This window comes from Hypanus sabinus, chromosome 16 (assembly GCF_030144855.1).
Source record: "Hypanus sabinus isolate sHypSab1 chromosome 16, sHypSab1.hap1, whole genome shotgun sequence".
Lineage (NCBI taxonomy): Eukaryota > Metazoa > Chordata > Chondrichthyes > Myliobatiformes > Dasyatidae > Hypanus > Hypanus sabinus.
The window spans coordinates 67387754-67400006 of record NC_082721.1 but is presented as its reverse complement, the minus strand read 5'-3'; the positions used below and the strand labels follow the sequence as shown (position 1 = coordinate 67400006).

Genomic DNA, 12253 nt, shown 5'->3' with positions numbered 1-12253 from the left:
GCAAATTTGCACACAAAATTCAATATCTGTAAAAACTGGTCTAAAAATTCAATTAGCTCTCTCTTCTATGCAAGGGATAACTCTCACCTTGAGGTTTCCTCGCTTTTTTCCGTAAACACGATGTAACATATCGTTCTAGCTCTCGCAATGTGGAGGGCTTTAACGTTTCAAAGTCTATTTCAATCTCATCAGGGTTTGAGTTTCTCAGTGAGGGTTCGCGGGACTGAATGATGTGAACTACTCTTCCCAATTTATCACCAGGAAGTTTGTTTATATCCAAACTCAGCTGTCTCTTTTCCTCATAGGTCATTGGCTTGCATTTATCTTCTTCTTCAGAGTCATAAGTGGGTCCAGGTTTATTGTTCTTCATATTCCTGAAGAAAGAGTGATAGGAATTAAGCTTCAGTGAAGAGGAATGTTTACTAGTTCAAAGAAACAGAGAACTGTTGTATCTATAACTGCATCAGAACAATTCAGAATTTAAACCATTTTTCCAAATACATTTGCCATGGAGGATGTAAAACACCTACAAGTAATTTATTTAGGATCCTGCTGAATATTCATAGCTCAGGTTGAGGCAGCTGCTGTGCCTGGCAATTAGCTTGCAGACCTTTCATCACTCGTCAAGGTGACTTCCTTAGTGCTCATTTGTTGGCTGTTTCTCTCTGGGAGTACTCACGTTTATATAGGCTCCCCATTCACTTGCCTCAAACCTGACTGGCTACTCCTTCAGTTGACCTTTGAATTCTATTGGCTCATGTTTCTTTGGCTCTTACAGAGTAAACAAACATGTCAAAATAGATCCCATCTATGAACTGAGGCAAGCAAATAGGGGCCTTTATAAACCTGAACACTCCCAGAGAAAAACATCAACTACACACTGAGACTGTCACCTCAACTGCTGATGAAACCCCAGGCTTGGAAGACAATGGAACATCAAACAATTTATTTTTAAAGTAGTATTGTAAAATTTCATTTTATTTGCTTTTCACCTGAAGATCATGGAATCATACCTTCCACAGGTAATGGGCCCTTCCGAATGGACACATCCATAAGAACCTTCCCACCCATCTACACTAATCCAAATTGTCTGCATTAGGGCTGTAAACTTCCATGCCTTTCTTATTTTGGTGTCTGACTAAACAGTGATTGCATCTGATTACAACACTATCTCCAGGTCTATTTTGATATCAACTACTGTGTTTAAAAACTTTCTTCTTGGATCCTTTTAGAACTATCCACTCAGCTCAAACCTAAGCCATCTTGATTTTGATAATACTACCATGCAGAAAAATGATTCCCACCAATGCCCCTAACTATGCCTCTGATAATTTCATTCATGTCACTTTCAGCTTCCTTCACACTAAAAAAAACAGAACAAGTGTGTCAAACCTCTCACCACAACTAACATCCTCCAATTCAGGAAGCACCCTGTTGAATCTCCTTAGCACTTCTCTCTAGCACAAATACATCCCACCTGTAGCGTGGTTACCAGGACTGCACACAATACTCCAATAGTGGCCAACTGGTGTTTTGTAAAATTGCAATGTAATTTCTCTTTTACTATCATGAAGTGTGCTATATATCTTTCTTCATCACCATATGCTGCCACATTCAGGGTAAAGACCTTGAAACCAAAGGTCTCAATTCTTAGTACCCTAATGTTTACTGTACAAGTCCTACCTTAACTAGACAACACTAAAATCATCCACACCCACCACCCCCCCCCCCCCCCCACTTCTTGGGATCAGATTCCATCTGCCAATACTCCACCTACTTTCCATGTCCTCCATATCCTCAACTTTCTTTACTATCCAGGCCACCACCAATTTTAGTGACATCAGCAAACTTAATAATCATACCTCCTACGGTCACATCTAAGCCAGTTATATTTCCCAAAGATCTCAGCAGAGATCCCTGAAGTAAACAGACTTACAATCAGAAGAACATTCCTCCGCCATTATCCTCTGCTGACCATTACTCAGCTCATGTGGGATCCAATCAGCTAGTTTGCCTTGGAACTCATGTGCCTTAACCCCCTGCATCAGCCTACCATGTAAGACCAAGTCTAACATCTTGAAGTCCATACAAGCAACATCTACTGCCCCACCTACATCAAACATCAGCTACCTCCTTAAAAATAATTCAAATCAAGTGAGACAGGATTCCGCCATGACCATGACGACTATGCCTGACCGCTCCCCCCCCCACTTTAAAAAAAAACTTTAGAATTTTCTCCAGATTGTCCCATATGGATACAAGACTTGTCAACCCGTAGCTACCTGGCTTTCCTATTGCCCTTCTTAAACACACATTAGCATCCTCCAGTCTCCTTGTACCTCCTGGTGGCTAACAAAAATGCAAAAAGCTGTCAGGGCCCCAGCAATGTTCTCCCTTGCTTCCCACTGCACCCTTTGATAGATCTTATTTGGCTCTGGGTACTTGCCCATCCTTGTCTCTTCCTCCTTAACACCAACATGATCCAATTTATCACAGTACCCCTGCATAAACTCATTATTTTCAATGTCCTTCTCTTTGGTGAATGCTGGTGTAAAATATTCACTTCAGACCTCTGGCACATTTCTTCTGAGAGCTTCTAATATTGAATTAAAACTTGAGATTACAAATAGAATAAATAGTCTTTTATTCCCCAAATGGAGCACCACACTTGCGAAGTAAACACGAGGAAATATGCAGATACTGGAAATTCAAACAACACACACAAAATGCTGGTAGAACACAGCAAGGCCAGGCAGCATCTATAAGGAGAAGCACTGTCAACGTTTTGGTCCGAGACACTTCGTCAGGACTCCACACTTGCGGAGCTTGACAAACAACGATCTTTGGCCAACAGGTATGAAAGGCAATTGAGGAAATAAAACATCTACTCTGAGTGCCATTCTAAGCAAATCTCTGACCAACATAAGAAAGAGAGAACTTCAGATTCTGAGTAGGTATCTCTTAATATTTACAGTTACATGGTTATTCATTATGAGCACTAGAATAGGAACTCCAATTTCAGGAAATTGAAGACAGAAAAAGATTTAACCATGACTGAGATTAAACTGACACATGAATAACTTTCACACCAGCGTTAAAAAAAAAATTACCTGGTATTTGCATTGTTCTTCTTTGATTTTTTTGGCTGTTGCTCCTTAGGTTTGCTTTTCTTCTTTTCCTCCAAATCATCTTTCTTTTTATGCCTTTCCCTTTCTTTTTCCTTCTCTTTCTTCTTCTCTTCCTTCTTGTCCTTCTCTTTCTTCTTTGGTTTTGACAGTTGTGGTTGGGAAAGGGCAGCCAGCTGCTCATGTACCGCTTTCAACTGTACAACACAAAATAATGTTCAAATTTAATTGCAATTTACTTCAACAAATTTTGAACGCAAGAACATTTTGCATGCATTTGATAGATTTAATGCAATGCAGAGGACTGGTTACTATAGAATGTAGTGTTCACAATTACCCAAGATCACGGGATGGTTACAGCATAGGAGGCCTGCCTTTGGTCTATCAATTTTGTCTTGGCTCCACAAAATTAATCCAGGTAGTCCCAAACTCACTCCCTCCCCATAGCCTTGAAAACTGAGATGTTCACACAAATACTTTTCAAGCCTACAATTCAATTTCCTTCTATTACCCCCTCAACAATGCAGACCAAACCATAACTATTTGTGAGATTAAAAAAAAAACTTGGCCTGATTACTTATATGGGCAAAAAGAAGTAATCTGCTGGAATCTATTCTTAGGAAGTGTCAAATAAGGCTCTTAGAAAGAACATGAATTTATCAGAGAAATATGGTTAACCAATAGAAAGCAAAGAGTTCATATAAATTGGTGTTTCTCTAGTTGGCAGTCAGTGGTGAGTGTGTCGCAGGGGTCGGTGCTGGGCCCGCAGCTGTTCACCATTTACAACGGTGATTTGGAAGAGGGGACTGACTGTAGCGTAGCAAGATTTGCTGATGACACTAAATGAGTGAAAAAGCAAATTATACAAAGGATGTAGAGAGTCTGCAGAGGGATATAGATAGGTTAAGTGAGTGGGCCAAGGTCTGGCAGATGGAATACAATGTTGGTAAATGTGAGATCATCCACTTTGGAAGGAATAATATAAGAGTAGATTATTATTTAAGTGGTGAAAGATTGCAGCATGCTGTTGTAAAGAGGGACTTGGGAGTGCTTGTTCATGTATCACAAAAAGTTGACTTGCAGGGACAGTAGGTTATTAAGAAGGCCAATGGAATGTTGACCTTCATTGCCAGAGGGATTGAATTCAAGAGCAGGGAGGTCATGTTGCAACTATACAGGGTACTGGTGAGGCCGCATCTGGAGTACTGTGTGTAGTTCTGGTCTCCATCCTTGAGGAAGAACATACTGGCTTTGGAGGCAGTGCAGAGGAGGTTCACCAGGTTGATTTCTGTGATGAAGGGGTTAACCTATGAGGAGAGATTGAGTCACCTGGGACTATACTCTCTGGAGTTCAGAAAAATGAGAGGGGATCTTACAGAAACATACAAAATTTTGAAAGGGATAGATAAGATATAAGTAGGAAAGTTGTTTCCATTGGTAGGTGAGACTAGAACTAGGGGACATTGCCTCAAGATTCAGGGGAGAAGATTTAGGACGGAGATGAAGAGAATCTGTTTTTCCCAGAGAGTGGTTAATCTGTGGAATTCTCTGCCCAGAGAAGCAGATGAGGCTTCCTCGCTAAATAAATTTACAGTTAGGTAGGTTTTTACATATTAAGAGTATTAAGGGTTATGGGGAAAAGGCAGGTAGATGGAGCTGAGTTTACAGACAGATCAGCCATGATCTTATTGAATGGTGGGACAGGCTCAATGGGCCAGATGGCCTACTCCTGCTCTTATTTCTTATGTTCTTATGTTAAATCTTTCACACTTATGATCAGCAGAATTGATAAGGGATGTGGTTGATATAAGATTGATAAAGGATTTTCAGAAAATGTTTGATAGAGTACTGCACGAGATTAAAATTCAGAACACATTGTATTAGTGTTAATATACCATCACAAGTAGAGATTTGCTAATACAAAGAAAACTTAAATTATCTGGAAGGCTACAAGAGAGATGCTATAGGATTGATGCTGGAATCCTAACTGTATATAATCTATTAGCTAAAAGGATCATGCAACCTTTCCAGGTTTCCTAGGATATGTGGCATTATGAGCTGTGAAGATGATGCAGAAGTGCCTTGAAGGAACATGAATAAGCAGAATGAAAGGCAGAGAATTTGGTGGATGGAAAAGTTCAAAGATGTGGACGCTCAGAGGAAATGTAGAAAAATCACTGAAAATTCATTTACTGGTTTATAAGATCATTAGGAAAGCATTATGCTGGATCTTCTGAGAGGAAAAACAGAAGGCTGGGTATATTTAAATGGTTGACTGAAGTACAGCATATTCGGAACTAAAGATACAAAACCACAGCTACCATGACATAACAATGAAATGCCTGGACAAGTGGGAACACGTGACAAATGCAACAACCACACAGCAAAATTCCAATGTCTTGCAACTAGTTTCTTCATAAAAAAAGTTGCAAACAGCTCAGAATAGTAGAGTCTGACCTTTGAGCAAATGATCTCATATTATCGATTAACTTTATCTTGAGCTTCAAATTTTTAAGTATTATTTTGTTATTGCTTATGAATTGTAGGACTTTTGTGAACATTTAAAAATCCAATACAGTTTTGAATATGTTACTCATATTTCCAACATATACCTGAATTTACACATCAAAATAAATGTCAGATACAATTTACCAATTGGCTAGACAGCATTTTTATTGAATTCTATCTTCAATCACTAAAAATATTCATCATGAGGGAACAACACCCTATACACAAAGATGAATTACTTATGGCAGACATAATCTCTAGCCACAGCTCACTTCCAACCTAAGTAATTTGATCAAGGCTGTCTCCAAACTCAGTGGTACAATATTCAATCAACATGATGAAGTCATGAATTTTAAATGGCAGTCCATCCAAATTCCACTACTTTACTTTAAAGCAGAATAAATTCTAAAGCAAATAAATTCTGAAGTTTGTACAAGATGTAGTTTTGCAAAAAGTTCTTTCTCTATGGATCAACTAAAACAACATTCTAACTGATTTTCAGTTTTCAAATTATGGTTCCAGTCTAATTGAATATCAACATTCAGATTAACAAAATCAAAAATATTTGCTAACTATCAAATCAAGGTCATCCTCAAAAGACTATTTTATAGTTCTCCAAAACAATTCCACAATGCCGATATAGTTCATGCTTTTGACATAGATAAAAATTGAAATATTCCTTGCCCAGTTACACATTAGAATTAAACTTGCCAACATCTGCTAAAATTGAGAAGCTCCAAATTATTTAATACAACTAAATTTTGATCATTTATTCCAAAGTCTGCTTTTTCACCCATCTTGTTCCTAATTTACTGAAGCCCCCCCCCCACTACAAAATCCAAGGACCAAAAAAAATTTATAATATGGCTTTCAAATCAATAATTTGATTGGTTTTTATTTATCAAAAACCATAGCCGTAAAAATAGGAATTGGTAGAGAAAACTACAATCATTGCTGTGGGTAAACATTCACTCCAACTGCATTTCCAATCATAGGTCCATTCAAAATTATAATTGCACTTGAGGTATGGGAGATCACAATCTGCTGTTTGCTGAGATGAAGTAATGCTCATTTAAAATGCTATGTAAATCAATGCAAACTTGTGATAGTAACTGGTTGAGATCACACCAATACTGAAAAAGAATGTTAACCCTTGGACTGGTTAACATTGGTTAAATAGTTGGTTTACTGGCAACATTCAAGGACAAATTCCCTCCACAATTTAAAGGAGAATAATTCAAAAGAACATCTAGGACAGCAAACTAACCAGAAAGAAAGAAATTATACTAATAACAACATCCAATAATAATATCAAGTGTTGTAGTATGACTCAGAATTAGGCAAATGAAATATTTAACCAAAGCATGCTATAGTGGGGACATAAAAGTGAAATAAAAAGAACTTGACTCACTTGAGTAAATATCTCCCATATAGCTAAGACAAACACCAACCCTGGTTGACAGAACTGCATGGCCAGTAACTGTGTTGAAATTTCTTACTTAATGCTTTGTCATCCATGCAGGCAAACAAGTCTACAGAAACAGTAAACCACGAAAATATGTGGGACACAGAGAAATATGAAATTACCTCTTCAAACCTCAAACATGGGCATTTGTAAGTGAACACTTCACTTGAAGCAACCTATTCCTCAGCTAATGTCAGAAAAGCAAATAGCCCATTCAGTAACTAACCTTCCTGATCTACCAAGTGGGAAGGTACAAATATGCAATTAGTGATAAATGGACATGAAATTTCACTTGAAATAATGCCCAACAAATTATTTTATAAATATCAACATCTTAAAATGGTAACGATAATATAAAATAGCTTAAAAGAAATAAATTCCCTTTGATCTCTGCTGCAGAAATTGGATCTAGGATACTGAAAGCATGTCCCACCAAAATTTGTATGGAGGCCTCAAAGGCGGTACCTGTTCTTGAAGTTCAGCCAGCCTCTGTGCCCGCTCCTCCTCAGAATCATCTGTGCTGCTGTCACTGTCAGAGGAACTGTCACTGCTACTGTCACTCGAAGATGAGGATGACACTTGGTTGGTAGGAGGTGGCACAGGAGGAGGAGATGGAACAACTGGTTCAACAGGCTCATCTGGCATTTTTGCAAAACGCATTTCAAAAACATCCTAAAAGAAAAAAAAGATTGCAGACCAAATATATGAAATCCAATTTCCACCTAAATTGGATTATTTATATACAATGCATTCAAAATAGACCAGACTTAAAGACAGCTACTTCGCTTCATTTGGTTCTTGAACCAACCAGTAAAACCCTAATCACTAGCACCACCACGGCCATTTGATCATTCTAATTGTGCTTGTTCTTGAAAAAGTTGTGTATATGTTGTGTTTAATTTACATTTTTCTTGTGAATGTTGCTTATGCGATGTTATGTGTTTGCAAATAAGATTTTCATTGCACCCACATTTGCGTGCATGACAATAAGTTTGACTTTGCTCTTGGCTGTGACATTAGTCTCCATATTTTTAACACATGTAAGAATGATATCAATTTCTACATGATAAAAAACTGGCTAAAAGATGCCAAGTTAAAACAGTTTCTCAATAAAAATGGGTGCATCTGTGGGATTAGGAAAAACTTTGTAAATGTTACTGCACTGAAAATTGAAAGGTAGGTGTACCAAAGCTAGATATGAATCTCAAAATAACTGCAGAAACATTACTTCCTACTGTCTTTCAACACAGTATAGAATTACAATAATGGTGGTTGCAGTTATTGTGACACAGTATCTCATTGAAACTAATCCATCAGAAGGGGACTTGGTAGAGATCTGTTCAGCTGCAAAATTAAAACCCAACACAAACCACAGAGATTCTGTACCCCAAGCGGACCAAAACAATTTGAACCTTATACAAACCTGACATGTACCCTTCACTACCATTTGCTGTTCTCAATTTTGAACCGCCTCATGGCACTTTTTGCCTGAGTACACAATTACTGCGCCAATAATATCGGCAAAATATTAACTACACAATCCAATGCTATGGAGTAATTCAACATCATTGATCAGCTTTTATTTTCAGTGATTCTATAGATTGAATAGAGAAGTTAAAATGCAACAGTTTTTACATCCTAAGGGTATCCCATGGCAGTTCACCACCAAGTCAGTTTGAACCGCAGTTATTAAGGGACAAAAATAAAAACAGTATTTGCTTTGCACAAAGTCTCACCATCAGCAATGTGATAAATGGTTTAAAATCTTAATGGCATTAATTAAGAAATACACGGTTATGAAGTCTCTATCTCCGAGTCATTCCATAGCTGCGTGTGTATATATACACACGCACTTGATGGATAGACATTTAAGATCTGAGAGTTGTTATTCTAAACAATACTCAGTCAGTCATAATCAAGTGTTAATCTGGTAAAGAGTTTAATTTTGGAATACAGCCTAAATTTCATGAATGTCTTGATTCAACTGGCAAAAATGTGTGAATTACAGACCAAGACCCATAATCCAATGTACTCTGACCTTTTCTACTTGCACTTTTTAAGCTCATTTGCTACATTCCAATTTTCTGGTTTTTACAACCTTATGTACCTCACTGACATGCTATGGTCAAAGAATTGACTAATTTACAACTGAGAGAGAAATACATTTTCATTTGCACAAACTATTTTAGCCACGTCTTCAACTAAAAACACACTGCTTCAATCCGATTTAGTAAAACTTATAAGCCTTTCCCTACTATCCTCACCTAAACCACAGACACATGTATTTAAGTAATACAAGTTTCTAGTGCAGAAAAACAAATCGTTAAGATCAGTAATTCAATACATATCCATTGTAACACATTCTTCTCAGAACAAAATACAAACCTGTAATTTTCTTGCCATTGCTACCACTTCATGATCAGGAGGATTATATTTGTAACAATTGGAGAACATCAACCGAACATCTGCTGAAAATTCTTGAGCATCCCCATATTGTCGGTTATCCATTTTTGCCTTAAAGAAACAAAAAAATTGGGACATTGGTTACAATTCACAGGCAAACTATTAATCATCATAAGATTAAGTAACATGTCTGGGGATTTGCTCCTGGAATATATTAGGAATGCCATACAAGGAATCATATTTCCAAAACAAAAAGGCCCACAGTTAGAGCATAACCTAAACAAATTCTTTTGAATGAAGGTAACGCACCTTTGAAAATGGTTTTTAAAATAAGACACGTATTTCAAAACAAAAAGCGAATTCTTCATCCAAGAACGCTATCCTAATTTAAAACATAAAGCTAGTGTTGACTTATGGCAATTTTCAATAATTTTCTAAAATCCATCAACCTGTACACCTTCAAAGCTGTAAAGCTTTTAAACAGAAATTCCTTATTTTCCCAAAAAGTTCTCAAAGTGTACATACACTTTATCTACAGGTCTTACTTCAATGAGCACATTTGTCTGTGTTCTTTATATGTAGTTCTTCAAAAATTTAAATTCACTTTATTTTCCTGTACAAGTCTGCAAGAAAATGAATCTCAAGGTAGAATGTGACATACTGTATACATACTGTACTTGATAAATTTATTTTGCCTTGATTTATGACTCCATATTGCAACAGTATTCGAGGATATTGATCAAGTACATCAGAACTACGTTTTTTTTTACCCACTAGTCCAACATTACATTACACTAGACTGCCCTAATGCTTGCAAATGAAACTTGCACTAATAGGCAGTAATAAGAACCTCAAATTTCTAATATTTCATTTATCTGTCATTTGCAGAAATCAAATGTTAAATGTATTATTGTGTGGAACTCCAATTTGATAACAGTAACAGATCTAGCCCGCTGATTAATGCTCTGGACTCACTGACAGGGCCAGCATTAATTACCTAACCACAACTGTATTTAAGTGTGATGCCACCTTGAGTTCTTTTCAGTGAAATAGGATTTAAACCCAGAGCTGATCAACAAATGTGATACATTTCAAAATCTGAATGGCATGAAACTTGTAGGGAATCTGTAGATGATGATGTTCCCATGAGCCTCAAGTCCCAGCTTATTTTGATAATACAGGCCACAGGTTTAGGAAGAGCCATCAGGAACAACTTGGGCAAGCAACTGCAGAGCATTTTGTCAATGGTATACATACGAACTACGGTGTGCTATGTAGGAAGGAATAAATTGTGAAAATGGCTGATGGGATGACATTAAGCACACACCTTTGCCCCAATTAGTGACAAGCTCTGAGTATTGTTGGGAGTTCACCCACCCAGAAAGGCATTCTTTTGACTTGTCTTGAGGTTGGCAAAACGATATCAAAAGTCAGGTGAGTTAGTGAGTCACTTGCTTCAAGACATGCAGTCTTTGATCTGCTCTCCTAGCTATAGTATTTATATGACTGGTACTTTGAACATCTGGTTAAAACTGGAGAACTGATTATAGTAATGCCATTTAACAAAAGGAACGCACTTAGCACAGTTCTTGCTACATCCTGTGCTCTAAGCTACTTCTTGGTATTAAAGAGAAATAAATTAGTTGAAAATTAGCTTCTGTGACAGTGGGAATCACAAGCCATCAATTTGGCATTTGTGGCAGAATTGAACTGAATTGACTTACATCCATATATACATGTATAAAAATCTTAACGTTACATCTGTTCAAATGTGCAGTTACAGTAATTTATAATAAATATTATGTACAACAGGATAGACAATATAACAGAAATACAGTTGTATCAGCATAAATTAAACAGTCTGATGGCCTGGTGGAAGAAACAGTCCCGGAGCCTGTTGATCCTGGCTTTTATGCTGCGGTACAGTTTCCCAGATGGTAGCAACTGGAACAGTTTGTGGTTGGGGTTGCTCAGAACCTCAATGATCCCTTGGGCCCTTTTTACAAACCTGTCTTTGTAAAGGTTGTGAAGAGTGGGAAGTTCACATCCACAGATGCGCTGGGCTCTCTGCACTACTCTCTGCAGAGTCCTGCGATTGAAAGAAATGCAGTTCCCATACCAGGCAGTGATGCAGCCAGTCAGGATGCTCTCAATTGTGCCCCTGTAGAAAGGGGTCCATTCCAAACTTCTTCAACTGTCTGAGGGTGAAAGAGGTGCTGTTGTGTCATTTCTACCACACAGCTGGTAGGTATCGTGTGAGATCCTCAGTGATGTTTATGCTGAGGAACTTAAAGCTGTTCACCTTCTCAACCCCAGATCCATTGACGTCTATAGAGGTTTGCCTGTCTCCACTTCACCTGCAGTCCACAAGCAGCTCCTTTGTTTTTGCGACGTTGAGGGAGAGGTTTTTTTTTGACACCACTGTCAGGGTGATGACTTCCTCTATGTAGGCTGCTTCATTATTAATTAAAATTAGGCCAATCAGTGTAGTGCTGTCAACAAATTTAATTTGCAGATTGGAGCTGCAGATGGCGATACAGTACAGAGAGTAAAGGAGGGGGCTTAGTACACAGCCCTGAAGGGCACCTGTGTTGAGGGTCAGAGGTGAGGGAGCCCACTCTTACCACTGGCCGGCGATCTGACAGGAATATGGCTTTAGCACGCAAATCCTGAGCTGCTTAAAGATGTGAACACATTTGGAGTCATATCTGCCTGTTACCTTTAACTGTCCACCCAACTGATGTGAAATATC

General features: G+C 38.0%; 1 protein-coding gene across 8 annotated transcripts in view; it reads right to left on the bottom strand.

The window, feature by feature from the left end:
* brd4 (bromodomain containing 4) overlaps window positions 1–12253 on the bottom strand; it is a 174045-nt gene that overhangs the window by 67215 nt on the left and 94577 nt on the right. For all 8 annotated transcript variants that reach the window (XM_059992012.1, XM_059992013.1, XM_059992008.1 and 5 more), the window contains 4 exons: window positions 9484–9612; window positions 7564–7770; window positions 3111–3322; window positions 88–374 (listed from right to left, as the gene is read on the bottom strand). In XM_059992012.1, the coding sequence (XP_059847995.1) occupies window positions 88–374; window positions 3111–3322; window positions 7564–7770; window positions 9484–9612 (835 nt within the window). The remainder of the gene's footprint in view (window positions 1–87; window positions 375–3110; window positions 3323–7563; window positions 7771–9483; window positions 9613–12253) is intronic.